At 53.7% G+C, this 23,970-nt stretch overlaps 1 protein-coding gene across 1 annotated transcript; it reads right to left on the reverse strand.

The window, feature by feature from the left end:
- Window positions 1-7,928: 7,928 nt before the first annotated feature.
- On the reverse strand, window positions 7,929-22,709 carry TNFRSF13C (TNF receptor superfamily member 13C). Its single transcript, XM_074983918.1, has 3 exons — window positions 22,592-22,709; window positions 21,826-22,011; window positions 7,929-8,242 (listed from the first exon to the last, which is right to left on the reverse strand). The coding sequence occupies exons 1-3, from the start codon at window positions 22,707-22,709 to the stop codon at window positions 7,929-7,931; spliced, it is 618 nt and encodes a 205-aa protein (XP_074840019.1).
- Between the last annotated feature and the right edge of the window lie 1,261 nt (window positions 22,710-23,970).

Below are 23,970 nucleotides of genomic sequence, written 5' to 3' on the forward strand. Positions count from 1 at the left end.
AGTTGATTTCAAGCTCAGGGTGATGTGTTGGTGGTGATTTCAAAGTGTTGCAACATTTGCCGGCACCTATGAGATTCCATTTTCAGGGAGGTAAAGGGGCCTGATTGGCCAGAGTCTCTCAAGGGTGGGCTGAGGGACTATAAAGTCTACTCCAAACTTACTCCTCCTGAGCAGCTCCGCGTAGGAGCTCAAGCCCTCACTCTGTTTGCTGCGCAGTGGCTCAATTTAGATGGTGCTTGTTTGCTTTGGCCCTGTGGAGGGCTCATTTCTTCTCCTGCTCCCATCTACAAAGTGGAATGGGCTCCTCGGTCTAGTCCAGGAGCTCACCCTGCTTGGTTCAGCTCAGAAGCTTGGCTCCAGCTTGGGCAACAACTTTGGTTCTGAAACTGGCTCTGGTTTAAGGGTCTGACTCCGACCGGGAGAACAGTTTGGCTTTTGCTTAAGGGCTGCGGTTAGAAGTTTTCCTACTCTTAATGAGGGCGAGCTGCTGTTGGAACACTGTCACGCGTACTAATGTGCTTCCTAGGCAATCTTACATTTAAATAATGTATTTTCTCTGCTTTTTCACCTCTTTCCGTTTTTCCCTGCCCCTGGAAGTCTAAGATTCACAGCTCTCATGCTATGATTGCAGGGTCACACTGACACACTGTTGTTGTGACATGAGGATGTGGCTGCAACAGTATTGTTCTTTTAGCTCCCATAAGGTATGCAAATGGGTGGCTCCCTGAGGTGAATGTAATATGTGGAAAATGGAGCGGGGAGTTTTGTTTCTTTGCAATATCAGAGATGATGAAGCTTCCTCCCCGCCCCCAAAAGTTCGGCTCCCTTCCCATGGAGAAACACTGCAATACCCAGCTGACACATGAAGTGACTGCAGCAAGCTCCTACGCCAGCTTCCACGTTCAAAAATCCACCCAACGCATGGTATCAGAGGGGTAGCCATGTTAGTCTGTCTCTGCAAAAACAATGCGAAGTCCTGTGGCACCTTATAGACTAGCAGGTATTTTGGAGCATGAGCTTTCGTGGGCAAAGACCCACTTGGTCAGATGCATGTAATGCACAGTTCTGTGTACAAAACACAGAGAGACTACACCTGGGATTACGCTGATGAGAACAGAAGGCAAGGCCAGGTGGTGGGTAAGTGTCTTGCTGCTGGGCCTCCTGCCGGAGTGAGGAGGTGGTTAATATCCACCACTGCCAGCTCAGGTCCCTTGATACAGTCTCCTTGGTTGACCCCTTCAGAAATAGTGTCTCCGTGCTGACGCTGGCTACGAGGGAAGGCCCAATTCGGTTCTGTGACCAGAGGAGGTAGCATAAGCCTGGGCCAGGAGTAGTTAGTGCTCAGAGCCACCCCCTTGTGCATTTTGCCCCATTCCAGGGCAAAGGACCTTGAGTGTCTCCAGCACTACAACCCCCGGGTCTCACCACTGCCACGCGTGCCTGGTGAGGTGACTCCGTTGGCACCTCTTTCATGCCCTTCCTCAGAAAGGGGGGTGACTTCTCATCTGTGCTATTAATAGTCTTGACAGGCTTTTGTAGTGAAGAAGGGTTGTGTCAGACCCAGCCCCTCTTTAGGAATTGCCACTGGGGTTTCCACAGACTCTCTCCCCCCATCCCCCAGCGCTGACAGACCCTCCCTTATAAAAGAGGGGAAGCCCCCTTGTACACCCCGCAGGGACTGTCCTTCCAGCAGGGGGAGGAGGAACACAACCTACCCAAGATGGGGAAGTGAAACACGGCTGTGGAAAGTTAGAGAGGGTGGTGAAGAGAGTCAACTATCAACACCGACCAGCTCCACCCCCTGCATGACCCAGACCCCTCACCTGGCAGAACAAGGCTCCTGACCTTTCTGAACTGCTAAGCAAATGCTGCAGGTGTGACTGCCCCTGGGCTCAGTCGCTCTCCACGGTACTCCATCCCCCTCCATGTCATGGGACATCCTGACTCAGCATTGTGACCACGGTCTGGCCTGTGGGAGCAGGGACAGGGCTGGGGCAGGTGCCTGAAAGGGACATTGGCTCAGGAGCTGGGAGGGATGCCACATTTTTAAGGGCTGTGTGTGATTCTTTTAGTGCCTGAGAGATTGAGGGACATGGACTGGGTGATGTGGTACAAGATTATCTCAGAGCCTGGTGGGGTGTGGCTGAGAGTGGGACCCCCAGCACTGTGCACATGTAGTAAAAGAGAGTCCCTGCCCCTGAGAGCTCGCAGTGGGATAGACACCAGAGACACAAAGTGAGCAAATGGGAGCCTGACCCTCTCTACTTCAGGCTGGGGAACTGAGGCGGTGGGAGAAAGCACCTCACCCAGCGTGTCTGTGGCAAAGGCAGGTGCTGAATCCCATTGTCATGAGCCTGGGGCTGCACCTTTGCCCCAAGACCGTCCTTCGCCAGGACTGTAACGTGGATTTCTGTAGTGAATTTCCTCAAGAAGGAGCGTAGATCTGTTTGCATCCTGTACGTGGGGAACTCACTCACCCAGGTACCCCTGAGATGCAGCCAGCTCAGGGTGGAAGGTAGCAACTGTCTAAAAACACGCGTGCAGCAGTTGAGGGTAGGAAGCAAAGAATGATACATTCCGTTGAAACAACAGGCGGGATTTGAAGTAGGTGAGAGATAAGTGCCCCGACTGGAATGTGCCTGGGATACAGAGACTAATAACCCAGCTCATATAATGTGCCAGAGTATAGGCAAGTCACATGCAATTTTCCCTCCCCTTCTGCCCCCAGCCTGTAGCACAGCTCTAGCGGTATGCTTCTCTGCAGCTCCTCCCTTAGCCCCACCGTCCTGGGGCTCTGCAGTAAGATGAAGGCCTGAAACATAAGACTATGTATCACAAGCCTGGCCTGAAGCCTGAGGCCTGGCCTAGCCACCCCCAGTCAAGACTTTGCTCGTATAAAGCGAAGTTGAGCGCTGAGCGAGAGGCAGGCCCCTGCTCACACAACTTGGCAGAAACAGAGCTGATAGTGTAAAACACTAATTAGTGCTAGGCACAGGTGTAAAACACTCATTGGTACTAGGCAGAGGTAGAAAGCACATTCCAGAGAGAGGGTAACGACACCTCGTTGTGAAGCCCCTTGGTACCACACACTCCCCACAGATAATGGGGATGTACTCACCCAGGATCGGGACAGGCTCTAAAATGAGACCATAATGGAGAGAGATGTTTTAATTGAACTGCCAGGTGCAAGATGACGTGTGGAATCTAATGCCAGAGTTGCAACCTGATACATAGGGAGTGATGTGTAACTTGTTTGTACCTATGTATGAAAACGTACCCCCAGGGAGCTGTCTTTGGTCTTGGGGGCACTGGCCCATGTTACTGGCTGAGCCGTGTCCATTATCACGGGCAGAATGGCCTGGCTGGTCCGCTCATCTCATTGTCTGCAAGGCACCAACAGGCCTGTGCTCACTTGCAGCAGCAGTAGCAGGCTGCTCTGTGCTTACGCCTGCAGCTGCGCTCCCTTCTGGGCCTGCCCTCCGCATTCCCAGCCTTGCTCCAGCCCCACTTGTTATCTCCAGACCTGCTTCCTTGCCTGTCTTCTGGCTCCTGCTTTCAGCTCTGATGCTAGGCTGGGCTCCAGCTGTAATGACTGGGTCAGACTGCCCACAGCCCTGGTCTCTGAGTCGCTACATAGGCTTGGTCTAGCTAAGCCGGTGCTCGTAGTGTAACTGGCATGTCTTTGGCCTTCCGGGGGCAGCCTCTGCAGAGAGCTCCTGACTAAATGTGCCTGGAGATGCCATTTGTCCCGCTCTTAGAGGTGGTTTCCTCTCATGAGGGAGCAGTGAGTACAGAAAGCGTCTACTGAGGACAATGGGTAGAGGAAGTGTCCGTTGCTGTTCGCCTTGTTCTAACAGCTGTATAGAGAGAGAGCACTCACATACCAGGGCTCCCAGCTGGGCACAAGAATAAAAATGTGTGTGTGAGTCCTGAAGAGCCCTAACCCTCACTACATCCACACCAGAAAGGCAGAAGAGCAGCCTCCTGGGTTGAGAGCAATGTCACAACTTATTTTTGTTGTGTCGTTTCACCCGTCTCCCCATGCACAGGCCCGCTCAGGCTCATGCACAGAAAATAAGGAATAAGAAATATCTTCAAAGAGTATTTCAGCAATAGGATAATTTCCCCCGCCACCCTCGTGAGGTGCAAATTAATGCTGCTGTGTTCTCACCCATGATTGGGTCAGACAGGCAAAGCAGCAAGGGTAAAATCCCGTTTGAAACAGGAAGGTAACTACTTGCTTCAGTATGGACTGCAATGGTGCCTGCGTGAGCCACTGATGTTCAAAGCTTCTCTCAAGAGGCCTGTTGCATTGTGGGCTTTTCACTGTGGGCCCTTTCAAGCTAGACTGAACTAACCACCAAGAAACAACCTGCTGGCGCAATCTTACTTTGCCCAAGACAGGCTCAACCCATATGAGGTTACTAATTCAGGGTAATCTGGATCAGCTCGCAAACTGGGTACAAGCAAACAATACACCTTTTCAGACTGCTAAATGTAAATGTACACATGTAGGATCAAAGAACATAGGCCATGCTTAGGGACTTTGCTATGGGGAGCAGTGACACTGAAAAATAAAAGATTTGTGGGTCATAGTGGATGACAGCTGAACATGAACTCCTGCTTTGATACTGATGCGCTGATGTGATCCTGGGATGTACAAAACAGGGGAGTCGCAAATGGGTGTAGAGAAGTTATTTTACTTTTATATTTGGCACTGGCTGTGACCACTGCTGGAATACCGTGTCCAGCTCTGGTGACCACAGTTCAGGAAGGATGTTGATAGATGGGCAAGGCTTCAGAGAAGAGCTATGAGGCTGATTGCAGAGTTAGAAAACATGTCTTTCAGTGATAGACTCAAGGAGCTCCAGCTACTTAGCGTACCAAAGAGAAGTTTAAGTGATGACTTGACAGCTGTCTATAACAAGCTACATGGGGAACAAATATTTAATAATATGGAAATGCACACCATGTAGAGCTGAAGGGGGCCTCTGGAGGTCATCACGACCAGTCCCCTGCCCTCTTGGCAGTGCCAAGTACCATCCCTTCTTTGTTTTTTTTTAAATCTATTTCCCCCAAATCACCCCCTCACGGTTTGAGCTCACAACCCCAGGTCTAGCAAGCCCCTACTGGGACCACTGAGCTACCCTGCTCCCCAGGGGTTCATTCATCTAGTAGAGCAAGATCTGGCACGATCCAATGGCTGGTCATGGAACCCCAAACTCCCACAGGAAAGAAGGCATCATTTTTTAACAGTGAGAGTCATTAACCATGGTGACAATTTACCAAGGGTTGTGGTGGATTCTCCATCACTGACAATCTATAGTTCAAATGGCTGTTCTTCTACAAGCTCTGCTCCAGGAATTATTTTGGGGGAGTCCTGTGGCCTGTGTTATACGGGATGTCAGAATAGATGATCACAAAGATCTCTTCTGCTCTTGGCAGCGGTGCCAACAGACACTGTGGGCACAGGGGCAAGGGGAGAGGGGGCCAGCTCCTCACTCGCAGAAGGGGCATTCAGCCCTGTGCCACCCTTATGCGCAGAGAGACAACACAGCACTCTGTGGCATTGCAAGCATGTGGAGCTCTGGGCCCCGTTGTTCCCCAGCTCCATCAGTGGGTGCGGCTTTAAGAATCTGCGAATAGGCCTTTTCTGGCTTCAGCTCTTAGAACTTTTGTAAACGCCTCTACGTGAAGAGAGGGTCCTCTGCCTACACCACCAATTCTCAACCTGGCAGCCGCAGGCAGTTGCTGGAGAAAAAACGGGAGGGAGAAGATAAGTTTGCAATCCTGTCTCCTTTTGTTCCGCCACTCAGGCCCAGTCTCTCCTCCAAAAGCCAGGAAAGCCCCATAAACCACTTGGGTCATTTCAACAGCGCTTCCCTCGAAACCATTGCAGAAGGTGGTGCAAAGGGTTCTAGGATAGCGTCGGAGGAAGCTCTGCTGTGAATGGCAGCGACTGGAATCTTGGGCCACAAAGATTCAGCACCTCTGTTCCATGGTAAGGGGCTCTTCCTTTCACCACTGCTGCTGCGTGGGCTATAGTCACTATGGCTGAGTGTCACAAGGGCTGCCTGGGTACCAGTGCTTCCACACCCGGCCCAGACTGAGGCAGTGAGACGCTGAAGATTTGCCTAGGTGCAGAGCAGCGCACAGACACTATGCCGCCAGCCAGCGGGGGTTTAGCGGCGGTGTTGACAGTGAGCCACGGCTTAGGTGAGTAGAGGGCAGTGCCCTACACATGTGAACATGAGGAAATGTACTCCCCACATCTCCCCACACGCCTACGTGATGCCTCTCAGGTCTACACTGCGATTATTAGCACTGTAGCGTCCCTTTGCCTCGCCCCCAGCACAGTGGAAAGCTCTGGCAGTGGGGAAAGGTTCTGACAGGCAGCTCTCCGCTGCCTGAGCCTGTCACTGTGCTATGTAGCCCCCACACCACAGTGGCTGCAGCCTGTCTTGCACTGCAGCCTGTAGATACAGCTACCCTACCCACAACCACAGACAGGCAATTACACAGGGGCTTCCTGTGAAGAAACTGCTGAGCGCTTTGTCCAGTTTCTGCAGCACTTGCAGTCATGAGGCAAGGAGAGATGGGGACCTGAACCCAGGTGAGCTGCGTAGCCATGCTGAGCACTAACCTTTATGCCACCAGCCAGGGGAAGATGCATTGTAGTTGAAGCATTTGGCTCTTATCCTGTCAGGATCGCTGTGGGAAAGTTTGAGACACCAGGTGCACTTGAAGCTTTCTGTCCCTGTAGCAGCTTCAGCGGTTCTCTCTAGCAGCTATTCTGGATTAAAGTTACTTTTATTTCAGAACGGTATCTGCATACAGTGTTATTTGAAATAGCTACGCTGGTCAATTTCCCCAGAGAGACAAACTCTGACAGAAACATGAGTAACAAGCTACATACTCCCTCTCACACTCCCATCACACTACAGGTGTCTATCCTTATCACTCCTGTTGTCGTGACACATGCAGTATTTCCTGAAGAAACATGAATGAAAGCAGTGGTAGCCAATGGTACGTGCAGGCACATCCCAGGAGCCTCCCAGAGCCATAGTCCTTATTCTCTGTCCATAGTTCTGGCTGTTCCCAGCTGGTCACCGCAGAGATTTTTCTGCTTGGGCAGATGCATTGCAGTTCCACCTCCTGCCTTCCCAGACCCTGCGAGGAGAGTCACAGAGATGCAGAGTCTGGGCAGGGGTTGCCACAAAGTGAAGGGGTCGCCGGAAGGTGTCTGTATCTGTTACAAGCCCTCTGACACATGGAGGACTTGAGCATAAGTTGAACTGACACTGGATGGGGCCCGTCCAGCCTGGGCTATGTTCCTTGGCACAGGGCCCACAGAACTTAGCACTGTACCAGCACGAAGGAGCCAACCCCACTCCCACTGAAACCAATGACAAAACTCCCACTGATGTAAATTGTGCTGGACCAGGCCTGAATGAAACGTCCACCTTCCTTATAAGTTCTCATTACCCTTCCCACTCCCACAATCACTCTCCCCAGGCCCCTTCTCCTCACCCACTCAACTCACCCCACCCCCGTAAAGCAGGGGTGATAGCTCTCCAGTGGCAGGTGGCACAGCAATCATGCCGTTGGTATGTTGGCTCTGAACAGTCCCACTTCCTCATGGGCCATCTTTCTTCTGACTTCTGCAGCTACAGCCCTCACAGACCTGGGACAATACCATTGACTCAAGTATCTACCACTGGCTTGGGATGTTATGGGGACTTCCTGACTTCAACCACCATGTGATGGGGAAACATAAAAAGCAAATGGCACAGGAGGCTGACCTGACTTCAGCCAAAAGTCTCGTTCTGATTTGTGTCATTTCTAGGTAACACCTTATCCACCCAAATGAAGGGATTTGGTTACCCGTAGTGGGCACCCCTCCAGTACCAGCCTTATTTTGCCTGCTGTCATGGTCTCTCCTCGGTGACGCAGTTATTCTGAATAGTCTTTGTGGTCACCAGGACAGTGGCCCCCAGCTCCGTTGCCGGTAGTGGAAAGCTATGGTCACATTCTTCGTTGCCGGTGAGCTCAGTGACATCATTTCCTGCAACGCCTTGGCAGACTGGCTTCCTCTTTGAGAAATCTCCTCTTCCTGCTGGCACAGCGTGCTTCAGGGCACCATTCAGGTGTGGGCATGTGGCCAACACGAGATCATCTTCTTCTGGCAGCTGCGGTCCCTTACAGACCTGGCTTTCACAGGAAACGACACTGTCCAGATTTTCTAGCGGGGAAAGAACAGTGGATTAATAATGCACAAACCATAGAGCAGGGTAGGCTGCGGATCTCCTGGCACCACACTGCAGGAACACGTGCAAGAGGGAGGTGGGGTGGTGCAGTGAAGAAGCGGGTAAGGGTTCGGTGGATGTGACCAATGGGCACTCCCTATTTTGTCAGTGGGCAGCCCCAACAACCATTCAGCTGGCAGACGCCCTGCCCGCCGTGCAGACCAACTGTGTGACAAGAAGTTCCCTGGCCCGCCTTCCAGAGACCTCGTCTGCATTAGCCACTTTACACCTGCTCCCCTCCCAGCCTGCAGAAGAACTGTTTGCCTTCATGCTCAAAAGCGAGTCAGGTGATTGCTGAGAAGGCAGCACTTCAGGTAACTTAACCCCAGTTTTGTGGGGCTAAGACCTGGGCTAGTCTGAATTGGCACAGGCTCGGTCAGCTGTGTGCCTCCATGGACACATCACACTGGCACAGCCGGAGCGCTGTAAGCCCTGCAATAGTTGACTGCAATGCAACTTCCCTACCTGGTAGCTCCAGTTCTTCCGCTGGCTGCCTCACTGCGGGGTAAGTGGAGCACGTCAGAGGGGAAGAGATTCGGGGGGGGCGGGCACTGGGTGAGGACAGAGCCTGCAGTTTCTGGGGGGCTAGCTGAACAGCTACAGAGCAAGGGCCAGCCACGGGCTTTTGATTACAATGTAGACATATCATAAGGGAGATGCCAGTGCATCCAGTGCAGCTGCCACCACTTCTTCAGCACTCACTTCTCTAGCTGGCAGTCCCCTCTCACAACACAATCCCCTCCCATCTACAGATGACAGAGCGGCAGCTGCCTCTGTAGTTAAGGGCTCAGCCAGGGTCCCTGACAGGAAATTCCTGTAAAAGTGGCTCGTCCTTTGGCTGGGAAGTCTGATCCAACCATGACCTGTTGGAGAGACACAACTGGTGATGCTACCCATGAGGGGCAGGAAGGAAGCCATGGCAGAGACTGAGGAAATTCAAGCAAGGTTGCTGTAGGGAAGGCCCTAACACTAAGGGAGTTGGCCCCGTTAGGAGGGCTGGGAGTAGCCTGCTCAGGCAGGAGGATGATCCTGACACAAAGGTGAGGTCCAGCTGCATAAAGCCTGGATATGGTGACTGATCTGGGACCCAGACCTGGGAACGAGGGCTGGGGCCTCAGTAAGTAAAAGGAGAAACTCAACGTTCCGGCTGGGCCTAGAGAGCTAAACTCCTGCTGGGACAGGCCGTGAAAACTGGGTCCCAGCTCTGGGAAGGAGACTCACACTGAGCTTGGGGGATGGAAGGCCTGAGTGTGTAAGGACTAAAGAAACTGAACCCCAGGAAGGGGTTTAGTTTAAGTTGTGCTTGGAGTGGGAGCGTGGTGGAAAAGTCATCCCTGAAGCAGGGGGAGCAGAAGTAGCGTGCTGCTGGGGAGCCTCTGGCCAGCAGGGGGTGCTCAGAAGGCAGCTGACCCTGTTTCAGTTCCAGACAAGCCCAATCTTCACCCACCCAAGCTTATCTTAGGAAAATATCAAGATTTTCACCAGCACTTAAGTTGGAGCATCTCCCTGTTCCCCTCATGTCAAGCCACTTCACGAAATGATTCTGCAGTTATCATTCATTTGAGAATGACCCTCGTTAGTCTCACGTCTCTGGCCCCTTCATTTGCACAGTCAAAGACAAACACACGATGAATTGTCTCAGGTGGGGGGGTAGCTGTGTCAGTCTGTAGCTTCACAAAAAAACCCCAAGCAGTCCTGTAGCACCTTAACCAGTAACCATTTAATATATTAAGTAATGAGCTTTCATGGGTCAGACCCACTTAGCTATTTTTAAGTCTTTTGAAGTTTCCTGTCTAGATCTCGCACTGAAGTTGTTGTGTGTCTGGCATCAGGCCTGGGAGTCCAGCTTAAGGGAATTTCTGATGCCTGTAGTCTCACCTGAGACTCTTTAACTGGAAGATGACTCCATGCCTTGTGCCAGCTTCCTTCTCCCGTCACTTCCAAACTCTTTCATGGCTAGATTCTCTGGCCTGCACATTCTTAGTATTTTAATAGTTGTTACTTATTGCAGCAAACTTCATTGTAAATTAACTACATGTTCTGCCTGGGCGCTGAAAGGCCCCTGATGAGCTCTTGCTGTAACTGGCGCTAAGACTAAGAAGAACACAGCCATGGAGCCTGCATCAGCGTATAGGAGTCCCCAGGGATGACTTAAATGCCACATTCACAGGGAATTTTCCCCTTCTTTCCCAGCCCCCCGCTGCACAGAAACTTAGAAGCAAAAGGGTGAAGAGAACAGGAAAGCACATTGTCCCCTCCCCGGAAGCCTCTGTCGTGCTCAGAGAGACATGAAATTATTCATGACAGTTTCTGAGAAGAGAGTGTGGGGATGAGTCAATGCAGAGACTCTCACACGCATGAGCATAGAGACACAGCCGCATCCAACCCCACAGCGGCCCTGCCTCTGTGTTAGGGAGCTTGACCTCTGAAGAATGAAGGGCAGCCCTGGCTTTCTGCTAGGGAGCCCAGCCCCTGTAGGTCTGGAGGGAAGAACGGCAGTTCCACAAACTTGAGGTTGAGACCAGCTTTCTGTTTAAATCTTGACTTTTCTAAGTGCTCTACAATCTACCTGGTTATGCAGATTACCTTGAATCTGGCCTGCCTCATGGTGGCACAGGGTTGTTAGTGATCCATATTCACAGCCATTTGAGCAAGAGTTTCCCAACACACAGCCCCAGAACAGCAGCTTTTCTTAAAGTTGAGAGACTCTGGCTACGTTTGTCTCACAGCTAGAGCTACAACCAGGTCTCCTATCATCTCACCAAGTTCTCTGGGGCTCAGGTTACCTCCAGTGGAGCCTGTGGCACCCATAAGCCCTTTGAGAGACATCCAAATGTTTGGAAAAGATTTTGCTTTTCCCATTAGACTTGTCCCAAGCCTCCCATGTTTGTTCTTGAGATGAATAGATTGCACTGAGCATGCGCAGACAAAGACGTTTGCAGGTTTGATAGCCTTCAGACTTTCACAGGGTCATTAAAGGAATAAGCAGTCAACCTTGAGAGGGTGACCCTCCCAGGCCAGCCCATGAGAGAGACAAGAGGAAGAGAGGAGATAATATCTTTGGTTGCACCAGCTTCTGTTGGTGAAGGAGATGAACTCTGGCGGTTTCACAGAGCTGTTCAGATACTCCACCCAGCCCATTTCAGATTAGACCTCCCTTGGGCAGATATCTGGGAAAGTCTGGGAGGCAAATTGGTAAAATCTGTTGGGTTTTTCTTTTATTCAGGAGACATGTGATCAAAACATTGGGGGGTGATAATCAAACTCCATCTGTGAATACTTGGGGGCAGGGGAGAGGCATGGAGGGAAGAGCAGAAGAATTGGGTGAGAGGGTTTGGGGGCTGCATTGAGAGGTGGGGAATGAGTGAGAGGGAGGTGAGGGCTTGAGGAGAGACACTGGGAAGAAGGCATTGGGCTAAGGGGGATGGCGACTGGGGAAGCATAAGAGGAAGGACTCCTGTCAGCTCCACGTTCTTCCTTTCTCTGTGACTGCGCCAGGTTCAGGGAGGGGAGGGAGTTTCAGCCAGTCCTACCCCCTGTGCACTGGATCTGGTGCTCCGTTCCCCTCTTCCCCTGGTGGCACTTGAGCCCTGTGCCTCTGCGTGCCATGAGCGGGGGCGCGGGGGTTGGATCGCGTGACCAGATGTCCCAGACCGAGAGAGACAGTCCTGCTCTTTGGGGCTTTGTGTTATATAGGTGCCTATTACCACCCACCCCCATCCTGATTTTTCACACTTGCTATAGGTGGACTGGCCATCTCTGGTGATCTAACTCTCCATAGCCGCGTCTACACGTGCACGCGACTTCGAAGTAGCGGCGCCAACTTCGAAATAGCGCCCGTCGCGGCTACACGCGTCGGGCGCTATTTCGATGTTAACATCGATGTTAGGCGGCGAGACATCGAAGCCGCTAACCCCATGAGGGGATGGGAATAACGCCCGATTTCGACGTTCAACGTCGAAGTAGGGACCGTGTAGTCGTTGCGCGTCCTGCAACATCGAAATTGCGGGGTCCTCCATGGCAGCCATCAGCTGAGGGGTTGAGAGACGCTCTCTCCAGCCCCTCAGCTCACTGGTGGCCGCGTGGAGCGGCCCCTTAAAGGTCCCCTCCCCCTCCCTTTCCTGTGCAGGAAGCTGAGAGAACGTGCAGGCAGCAGCCCAGACACGCGGCCAGCCTGCACGTCTCTGAGCCACCACTGTCTGCCACCCCAGCTGCGATGGCCGCCCGGCAGCCCCCCCAGCACCCCCAGGGGACCCCCTCCAAGGGGAGCCAGGGCAGCCAGGGCTCGCGGGCTGGCAGCCAGGGCGGCAAGTGGCAGCGGGGCCCCTCCTGGACGGAGGCCGAGCTTCAGGACCTGCTGGGGCTCTGGAGCGAGGAGGAGGTGCTCCAGGTAACGGGGAGCAAGAGGTGGAACGCGGGTGTGTTCGCTCGGCTGGCCGAGGGCCTGGCCGCCCGAGGTCACCCTGCCTGCACTCCAGATCATGTCCGGAGTAAAGTGAAGGAGCTGTGGCAGGGTTACGCCTGGGCCCAGGATGCGGCCGGCCGATCTGGGGCCGCCCCCGTCACTTGCCCCTTTTACAGGGAGCTCAGGGACATCCTGGGCCCCCGGCACACCTCCTCCCGTCCAGCCACTCTTGATACCTCGGCTGAGAAGCCCCAGCAGGCCCCGGAGCCGGAGTCCGCCCCGGAGGCCAGCCCTGCACCCCAGGGGCCCCCCCAGGAGCCCACCCCCGGGGCACCGGAGCAGGAGGAGGAGGAGGAGGAGGAGGAGGAGGGGGACTCCTCCTCCACTGACACCGGGCTCCAGATCCTCTTGCCATCCCAGAGCAGCAGCCGGGCGTCCGTCCCCTGGGTGTCCCCCAACCGTGGGAGTGGACCTACAGGTATGTACCCCCCTGGTGTACACCTCCGGGGTTGAGGGGCGGGGGTAATAGATATGTGGCCGGGGCCCTCCACATGCCCAGATGGCCATAGCCCCAAGGACAGCAGTGCCATGTCCCTCACAGGAGTGCATCAGCCCCTGCCCCCCCACCCCCAGCATGACAGTGCCATGCCCCATCCCCGGGGCTGGGGGGAGCAGAACCTCTAGGGTCCCCCGGGAGGAGGGGGTGGGATACCCCGCAGCAGCAGCAGCAGCAGCAGCAGCAGCATGCGATGGAGTGGGGGGAGTGCAAATGCGAGACTCAGGCTAGATATGGGCAACAAGCTGAATAGCTCCCAGTGGCTAAGGATGATCCTGGGGCTACAACTGGCAGGTTACACCTCTGCCCTGGACAAAGAGGAGGGAGGAGCCGAGCTGGCTTTGAATCGGAGGGGGGGGGGCCCTGCAGGTAGAGGCTAGGGGAAGGGAGAGCTGGAAGGCAGCCAGCCTGAGGAGGGGGAAAGCTACACCCCAGAGGGGCACCCTTGGGGTCTTCTCCCCAGGACGGGTTGGAAGGACTGTCTCTGACTGCTGTACTGTCACTTCTGGGAGAAACTGGGCATCTGTTGCCTAAGAAACCTCTCCTGTCAGAGACCCTGCTGAGTGAAGTGAGTCGCTCCCACTGGGGGACGGGGTACAGTGCAGGGGGAGCCTTGAACCCCATCACAGCAGCATCTCCCGGGAACGGGGATGGGGAACCTGCAGCACAGGGGTGAGGGGACAAGGGCCACGGCTCGGGGCCCACACTAACGCCTGTCTCCACTCTTCTTCCCCCCTCCTGTGTTCCGCAGCTGCACCATCGGAAAGACCGGAGAGCGCTGGCGAGGTGTCAGTGGTCCCAGAATCCCCTCCGGGGCCATCGCTCCAGGCCAGCCCCTCGGCGGAGGACCGACCGGCCCCACGGCGGGCAAGACGGAGGACCCAGCACCACCACCCGACGGCGACGGACCCCCAGCTGCTGGTCCTCCACCGCCAGCAGCTGGAGGTCGCGGAGCAGCGCCTGCGGGTGGAGCAACGCCGCCTCCATCACCAGAAGCGGGCGCTGGCCTGGTGCCAAGAGGCATGGGGGGCCTACATGGACACCTTCAACCGGCTAGTGGACTACCTGGCCCCCCATGCCGCGCCGGCCACCGCTGCGCCCGCCCTGAGTACTCCACCCGCCGCGCCACCCGCTGCTCCGCTCGTTGCCGCACCATCTGCTGTCGCCCTGCCACCCGCCACCAAGGGCCGGATCGCCGAGGGAGACCTGGGGCCAGCTGAGACTCACCGGACGTACCTGCCGGTCCGCCCGGCCCCCAGCCAGCCCCGGACAGGGCTGCGGCCGAGGCGGGGCTCCCGGCCGCCCACCCCCAGTGCCAGACTATAGGGGCGTGGGGCCCAGGACGTGCCCTCCCCTTGTATATAGTTTGGACTTATTCATTTGTGCCCCCCATTTGCCCCGTCCCCCCCCCCATGTAAATAGTTCTCCCCTTCCTTGCAATCCCTGGTTTTTTTTTGTAAATATATGCATACTTTTTTATTTTTCACTTATAATAGTTAGAAGTTCTTGTACATAGTTTGGTATTAGTTAAAAGAACAGTTCAAAGAAAACCAGTTTGATTTTACAAACAAGTGCGTGCTTTTATTTGTCCAGGAAAAGTGTGGCGGGGGTGCTGTTGGGTGCTCCGTGGTGTGGGTGTAGGGGCAGGGAGTGTTGTGGAGGAAGGGGGGGGGGCGCAGTGGGGGGCCTGGCAGAGTTCACCCCGCGGCCTCATCGAAGTGGGCCCTCAGGGCCTCCCGGACCCGGGTCCCTTCGGGTCCACCTGGCGACTGGGGGCAGCGGGTGGCTGCACATCGGCCCTGCCGGCCTCCACAGCCCAGCCCTGAAAAAAGGCCTCCCCCTTGCTCTCCATCAGATTGTGTAGGGCGCTGCAGGCACCCACAATCTGGGGGATGTTGGTGGGGCCCGCATCCAGGCAGGTCAGGAGACATCTCCAGCGCCCTTTGAGGTGGCCAAATGAGCGCTCCACCACCTGGCGCGCGTGGTTCAGGCGCTCGTTGATGCGCTCCTGGCTGGCAGAGAGATGGCCCGTGTACGGGTGCATGAGCCAGGGCCGGAGGGAGTATGCCGCATCTGCGATGACGCAGAGGGGCATGGTGGTGTCCCCCACAGGGATCTCCCACTGGGGGATGTAGGTCCCCGCCTCCAGCTGGCGGCACAGGCCCGAGTTCCGGAAAACCCGGGCGTCGTGGGTGCTGCCAGGCCAGCCCACATAAACGTCCTGGAAACGGTCCCGGCTGTCCACCAAGGCCTGGAGGACCACTGAGTGGTAGCCCTTGCGGTTTATGTAGCGTCCTCCACTGTGTTGCAGGGCGCAGATGGGGATGTGAGTCCCATCCAGAGCCCCGAAGCAATTGGGGAAGCCCAGCGTGGCAAAGCCCGCGATGGTGGCATCTGGGTCCCCCAAGCCTCACGAGCCTGTGGAGGAGCAGGGCGTTGATGGTGCGCACGACCTGCAGGGGAAGCACATGGGAGAGCACCAATGAGGGGTGAGCAGGGTGTGTGTGGTCCTGCCCTGCCCGGGCCCCCCTGCCCTGCCAGGGCTGCCTCCCCCCACTCCCCCCGTGGGTCCTCTTACCTCCATGAGGACAGCCCCGACGGTGGCCTTGCCGACGCCAAACTGCTGTCCCACGGATCGGTAGCTGTCTGGAGTGGCCAGCTTCCAGACAGTGATGCCGACCCATTTGTCCACTGGGAGGGCACGCTGCATGGCGGTGTCCTGGTGCCTGAGTGAGGGGGTGAGCCACTGGCACAGCTCCATAAATGTCTGCCGGCTCATCCTAAAGTTCCTGAGCCAGCGGTCGTCGTCCCACTCCTCAAGCACCAGCCGTTCCCACCAGTCGGTGCTGGTGGGGTAGCTCCACAGGCGGCAGCGTGTGAGGCGGGGGGGGGGTCGGGGTGCTGCAGGGTTGGGGGGTGAGTCCTGCTCCCCTGCGGGCCGCTCCTCCTCCGGTGTGGCAAGGAGGTGCTCAGCTGCCTCCCGCATGGCACGGAGCAGGGCGAGCCCTGCTCTTGCAGGGGCGTCTGGGTGGACCTCTGGCTGCTGCTGCTGCTGCTGCTGCTGCTGCTGGGGGTCCATGACTGCATCGCCCGAGGTCTGCGTGCCTATGGCTCTTCAGACCGCGTGCTGTGCAGGCTGAGTGTGTCTGGGAGGGGCCCTTTAAGGGAGCGGCTAGCTGTTGCCCCGGAAGCGCTAGTCCGCCCTGTGACCCTGTCTACAGCTTTGCCTGGCACCCTTATTTCGATGTGTGCTACTTTGGCGTGTAGACGTTCCCTCGCGGCGCCTATTTCGATGTGGTGCTGTGCAACATCAATGTTCAACGTGTAGACGTTATTCATCGAAATAGCCTATTTTGATGTTGCCACATCAAAATAGGCTACTTCGATGTAGGGTTCACGTGTAGACGTAGCCTATGAGAGCCAAGTGCTTGGGGTCTCTGCTGGAGGGTCTGAGCCCCTCTTCCTACCCCTGCCCCACATGAATCATGATATGGGGAGCTTAGACCAGACCAGCTCAGTGCACGGACCAAAACAAGCTGCTGAGAATGGGTACACTTGTGACATACCAACAACTCCTGCTATGCTGAGGGTAGGGGGGATGAAACACTTCCTGCCATGGAGCAGTTCATATGTTTCTTAGTTATTGTTTCAGGCTGTATTTATCCTCATTGAATATTCTCTTTCATCTGAGAACGTCTTAGTAAGATGAATGGACTACTTGACAACTCTCTGAGCTCGCAACTTTGAAGTTTGAAACCTGTCCTGGGCTACAATGTGAGACTGAACTGGAGACGTTTTGGGGGAAAAGCCGCCTCTCAAGTTAGGTTACGTTTTTGGAGCACTGCCGTCTGAGTACAGCAGAGCATGCAGGAGATGATGAAGCTATAGCTGAAAGGCAAATACATTATAAAGGCAAATGCTCCCTGGGAGGGAGGAGGAGGAGGAGGCGGAGGGGTTGGGGGCTGCAGTGAGGGATGAGGATGTTATGGGAAGTGGGAGAGTGGGAATGTGAGACAGGGAAGATGAAAAGACAAGAACAGTAGGGAGTAGTTAGTGGAGGAAGCTACGGGGAAGGAGGCTCCCCTTGGTGTGTGTGCTGGGATCTGAGGGCGCCCTCCCCACACTCTGCCTACTGTAGGCCCTGATCCTGGTGGGGTAACTGAGCCCCTCTACATGTGCCTAGACCTGAGGGTGCATGGGGAGGGACAGGTCTGGAAGAGGCTTGGCCTAGTGCATGGCTGGGGCTGGAGTCCCATCTGGAGGGAGGGGCCCAGGACAGGTCAGTGAGTGGACTGCATAACCAAGGAAGCATGCAGCCCTCTGCTGTGATATGTGCCAGAGCAGCACAGGTGGGAGACAGCAAGGAGCAAGTTCTTCCGTGTTAGTGGTGTAATGGGATATTCAGGCACCCACTCTTGGATGCTCTGGGGGTGGAGCACTGATGGGGAAAAATTAGCTGGTGCTCAGCACCCATCAGCAGCAAAGGTCCAGCCTTTGCCACCTCCCCGCTGAGTGTCTCTTGCCTGCCGGAAGCTCCACTGAGCTACGAAATCCCCTCCAGCCCAGCGCCTCCTGGCTGCCGTGAAACAGCTGTTTTGCAACAGTGCAGGGGCTCCAGGAGGAAGAGGGCGGGGGCAAGGGCAGGAAGAGGCAGGGTGGGGGTGGAGGCATGGGGAAGGGGTGGAGTCAGGATGGGGCACGGGGGACGAGGTGGGTGGGGCCCTGGATAAGGGGTGAAGTGGGAGCCGGGCTCGGGGGAGATGGTCAAGCACAAAAGTCCATCCAGAGCAAAAGCGAGCGCCTATAATGGGCTGAGAAGGTGCTGGCGGGGTGGAGAGGGAGGCACACACTAGTCTTCTCTCCCCCACTCAGCTACTATAACAACTCTGTAAGAAAACGGGCCAGGTTCTGGGCCGTGGCCCATGGGTGAGGTTCCTCTCAATCGTGCCGTGTAAAGTTATCCCCGTTTCGCAGTCACACGACATGCGGGGAAGGCGGCACTGAGGACCTGCACAGCAACCAGCTGGCCTCATGCAGTGCTCCCAAAAACTCCCTCACCAGACTGTTTCAGAGGGGAACATGGCGGCTCCTATGGCTCCTGTTCCTCCTGGCTGGCTGGGCTCAGGCATTGCAGTCTCTGGGCTCCCAGCGTCACTCAGGCCAGGCCCAGCTGTCATGATAGCCTCAGTCAAGATAGGCCACATTTGAGTGAGTGGCACAGAAACCCCATGAGCAAGAGGGGCAGGACCAAACCTGAGCAGTGCTGCACCCCTGGGGCGGAGAGCCAAACCCCGCCAGTCACAGCGCAGGAGGTGCCACTGGGGGCTTTGTGCTGGGCAGAGACCAACCTCCCGCTCTTCGCTTCAGGGCAGAATCTGAGTGACACCACCCCAGGGCCTCCACCCCAGACTATTCACTGGGTTGTGACAGGCCCTAAGCATTTACGAATGGACCCTGAGCCCAAAGAGGTTGAGAACTGCTGGGCTAGTGGAAACATGTCCCTAGCTCTGCTGCGGGCCTGCTGGGTGACTTTGGCAAATAAGTCCCCAATCTGTAAAAGGTGGGTAATGGTGTAAAGGTCTCGGAGCGCTGCTGAGGTAAAGCACGATGTAACAGCTTGGTCTTTTCATCGTTACCTTGCCACAGCAGCATGTCAGCTGCAACCTCAGTGAGAACTACATCTGCCTCATGGCCCCGATTCCTACCAACACACATTTCTCTTTCTGTTTGAAAAGCTAGGACGTTAAAAGGGGAAGTAACCTTTGCTCCAGAGCTAAGATGGGTCAGTCAGACCTCACGCCTCAAGTTCCAGCATGCTGAGTTCAGCAAAACCAGGAAGTAGAGTTGAGGTAAACTCCCAGACAACCTTTTCTTTGCCCTCTTTGAGTGATGCCCCAATGCAACTATAACACACACATTTGCTCACTGTCCTTTCACTGAACGGGACATGCGCTACCTGCAGCTGGCCTGGGTTTAAACATGGTGCCTACTTCCCTGACTGCATACCATGCTTGGCAAATTACATGAATATATAATTCACCTGGGGCAAGGGGTGTAATTATATGATACCATATTCTCCTATGGCCCCTTCACACCTGCATTGAGGAGACCACCAACCTGTGCTTTTTCTCTAACCATCATTAAATCTACCTCACTGCCAATGATACTCATGGCAAGAAGACAGTGTCCTGCTACTGACATGACTGATACAATTCTGTGCGGAAGTGATGCTCACTGGACACTCAAAATACATATGTACACTTCTTTTCTTTGAGCACGCGCTGCAGAACTTGGACACAGATCTCCGCATGTTACAGTCACACAGCTCTTCTAAGCTGTTCCAACTCATTCCCCCAACATTTACTATAGCTCTGTCTAGCAGGGTGAATGCAACTGGAGTGCATGCAGAAAATTCCCAGTGGCTACTGCTGGCTCCAAGGGGGCAAAATTAAGGTGCTGTGAGTATTTACCTTAACTCTACCTTCTGTGGTTTCCAGAATTTGGATTTTGCTGAACTCTGTGTTCTGGAATGGCATGAGCTCTCATGAGGCGACCATTGGTATTTATTTATTTATTTATTCATTCATTCATTCATCTTTGCCATTCAATTCTTATTTTAAGATTAAAAGCACACCTTCGCAGGCATGAACAACTGGGTGTATATTGCTAGCTTGTGGAGAAAAATCTCTGGAATGGAATATGAAATGGTAACTTCTCTATTGTATGAACAACTCATAAAATTGGACAGGACATTATAGGTCTGCTGCAAAACGCTACAAAGCAGTTAAAAGCCTTCAAAAAATAGTTCATTGTCTGCTCGGTGATGTAGGTTTTAGAATAATTCCTACGGAGCCCATTACTACAGAACTTTTCCCCAAATGGTTGTGCTCTTTAACTTTCAAGCAAATGTGTTTTGTGCCTTGTACGTAAGAACATAAGAATGGTGAGACCAGGTCAGACCTAAGGTCCATTTAGCCCCATACCATGGCTTCCATCAGTGGCCAATGCCAGATGCCCTGGGTGGGTGAACAGAACAGGTGATCCAATCTCTGTCACCCATTCCCAGCCCTCACAGAGGCTAAGGACTCCATCCTTGCCCATCCTGGATAACAGCCATCGATGGACCTACCCTCCATGAATTTATTGAGTTCTTTTTTGAACCCTGTTAAAGGCCTGGCCTTCACAATCCTGTTTAAGGCCTGGCAAAAGTTTCACAGGTTGACTGTGCGTTGAATAAAGAAATGCTTCCTTTTGTTTCTTTTAAACCTACAGCCTATCAGTTTCATTTGGTGATCCCCTAGTTCTTGTGTCACGGGAAGGCGTAAATAACTTTTCCTTATTTTCTTTCTCCACACCAGTCATGGTTTTCTACACCTCTATCATATCCCCCTTTGTCTCCTCTTTTCCAAGCTGAAAAGTCCCAGCCTTATTCATCTCTTCACATGGCAGCCCTTCTATATCCCTCATCAATGTTGTTGCCTTTTTCTGAACCTTTCCTCATTCAAATATGTCTTATTTGAGATGAGGCTACCACATCTTCACACAGCATTCAAGATGTGGGCACACCATGTCTTTATAGAGAGGCAATATGACATTTTCTGTGCATGGTCCTTGCAGCTGAGGAAGTGTTTTTTACCCACTAAAGCTTATGCCAAAAATATGTTAATCTATAAGGTGCCACAGAATTTCTTTTGTTTTTTCAGATATGGACTAACATGACTACTCCTCTGAGATTAAAAATAAGGAGTGGGTTAGGAAGGGGGTAGTGTTTGCATCCATATACAATGCACCAATGGATCTGAGATGAGGCCACTTAGAAAATTTCACTTAATTTCTTTTTATCTTGAGAGCTCCTGCAGAAGCTAGTGCATCCTCTGGAGGAGAGCTGGGACTACATTTTTGCCTGTTTCATCTCACTCATAGCCCTGGGAGGCCTCGTGGCCTTAAAAAAACTAAAGAAACTCAATCTATTGAGTTTACTGAACAGGAAATTAAGAGGTGATTTAATCATGGCCTAACATGTCTGCAGAGGAAGAACGTATCTGTTGCTAGTGGGCTTCTTAATCTAGCAAGGACATAACAAGAGCCAGTGGCTAGAAGTTGAAGTCAGCAGAGTCCAAAATGGAAATAAGGCACAACCTTTCAAGTGACTGGTTACTGGAATGGATGACCAAGGGATGTGGTTAATGTTCCCTCTAATTGTTTCCACCCATGGGCAGAATAAATGTTGTTATGTGCAGAGAGACGTGCAAAAGTGCACCACCAGAAGAAACAAAAACTAAGGTGTAGGCGCTCTGCTAATGAGCTGGGCAGCATTTGAATCTCTAGTGAGGGGCTGCACAAGCGCCCAGCTTACAGGGAACGCTGGCTGTGGTACATTCTCCATCACAAGTCAAGCCTGAATGTCTATCCAAAAGGTGTGCTCAAGGTCAGGTACACGTGCTGGGGCTTGATGATGGGATGACTGTGTGAGATTCTCTGGCGGTGATACACCAGAGGTCAGACTACCTGCTCCAGTGACCCTTCCTGCCCTTTCAATGGATGAAACAGACACCTACCTTTGGGCTTTTCATCGGAGCTCCTCTTCTTCCTCTGCCGTTGCCTCCTCATGCGGCAGGTCAGCAATCCCCAGAGAGCTGCCAGTATCAGGACTAACCCCACTAAAGCAGGGATCCCGAAAAGCAAAGCTGGGCTAGTAGCTGGTGCTTGGCTTGAAGTGGAGGCCACGTTGGTGGTGTGATACGCTGCGGAGGGAATCAAAGCAAGACAGACAAAAGTCAGACCGAGGGGAGCTACTGTGCGCTCGAGGGCAGCAATCCCGCTCACGGTACCCTGGGTGACCCCAGATTTTAGCTCAGGGGCTGGGGATGTCAAGTGCAGTGGACAGTCCCAACATTTTCATCAGATGTGGGGCCAAGTCCCTCACTAATTGAAGTTTACATCACCTGCACATTCTGCCCCTCTCACACAGGAAGTAATTGTCCCAACCCCGCAACCCCACCCTGCTTCTCTCTCCTTAAGGATCCTCATGTCACTGCAGAGGGGCTGGGCCACTCTTCATAACATCTGTCTTTCCCAGCTCTGGCGTAGCTCTTGCTGTGCCTCGCTGTTAGGGTCATAGTCACCTTTCTGTCTCTCCATCCTCCCCTTTAATTTTCCCCACACCACTTGAGATGAAGCTCCGCGGCCTTCCGTAAGCCCTCTCTGCCTTCTGTCTCTCATTCCTCTGGCCCCTGGAACCCTCCCCTCCAAGACGGGAGTCCTATTCCCCCATGAGGGTCTGATCCCCTCCGGGGAATGCAGAGCCTGCTGCTCTCCTCTTACTTGTCTCCTCCTCTGAGTTTCCAGACAGTTCTGTGCAGCTCACACAACCCCTGGTCAGGATGTCGAAGCACAGGGGCTTGAAGCAGACACTGCTGGGGTCGGAGCTTCCCTGCTGCATATCCAAGTCAGAATCCAAATTCCTCTATTGCATGGAGAGTTAAAGCAATGCTGCCCAAATGTGAAGTCACAAAGCCCTGCGGCCTGTGGCAGAGGGAGATACAGTCTGTCAAACTGGGTCTGTTCCTCAGGGGCTCTCACGCTCTGCACTTCCCCAAGGGCAGCCTTTTATCAGGGGGGAGGAGAGGAAATGCACTGAAGGTGTCAGCCAAACCTGCCCACACAATGCCCTGTCAGCCCATTCCCCTCCCCCGACCTGCCCACCTAACAGCTGGGTAGCCCATAGGAGCCACCACACCAGAGCTGACTAGTTGTCCTGCCTCCCGCCACACTAAACCAGCCACTAATCCATCATCCCGTCTCTCCTCGGGGAATTAGCACTGCTTGTAGAAGGAATCCAAGCAAGCGAAAGCCACAATTAAATTCTTTCTCAGTCACTGCCCGCTAGCCCCATCCCTCTTCTCTTTTCACTTCCCTTTTCACCAAGACATCTTATCTCTCACCGCCACTTTGGTTTTGGTTTGAAGGCCTCAGCTGTTCCTTGACCCGCAGCCTTCTCAGTTTCTGCTGTTCGCCTTTCGTTGTCTCACTTTGGAGAGGCTCCCTTTCCCACCCAGGCCTGTTTTTTCCTCCTTATAGCGTGAGAGATCCTGCCTGGGATCTGGGCTGTGGTTCCCGGGTCTACGATTCCACTTCTTGACACAAGTATCAGGAAAACTGGAACTCTCCACACGGGTCCAGGCTTAATAAATACCTCTCCCCGGCCCATTCCCATGGAGTTCTGATCTTCACATCTGAATATGGTGGAATATGCATCAGCATCACATACGTTCTATTTGTTCATGTTCAATAAATTCCTAATTTTACTTGCTTTTTGCAGATAATCTGCCTATGCACTTCTACTGCAGTTTTCTCCTTGGTACCAGAGCACTTTTATTCCTATGACTTTGAACTGGCAGCTTCTTCTGGTCTTCTTTCCACAGCTCTGCCAAGGAACCTGAATCCTAACCTGCACCACCTCCTTCTCTTCCAATTCCATCTTCGCTTGAGCAGCAATAGCCAATCATGCCAAATTGGACTTGTGATGTAAACCACTGCTGGCTAGAATGAGACCAAGACCCTCAAAACTTCCACCACCTGTGACCTATGCCAAAGAGCAGCCTATGTCTCATCCAAAGCCCAGTGAAATTAATGGAAAGACTCCTAAGCTGCGTCTACACGTGCACGCTACTTTGAAGTAGCGGCACCAACTTCGAAATAGC

The sequence above is a fragment of the Carettochelys insculpta genome, chromosome 1 (assembly GCF_033958435.1).
Source record: "Carettochelys insculpta isolate YL-2023 chromosome 1, ASM3395843v1, whole genome shotgun sequence".
NCBI classification, from domain to species: Eukaryota; Metazoa; Chordata; order Testudines; family Carettochelyidae; genus Carettochelys; species Carettochelys insculpta.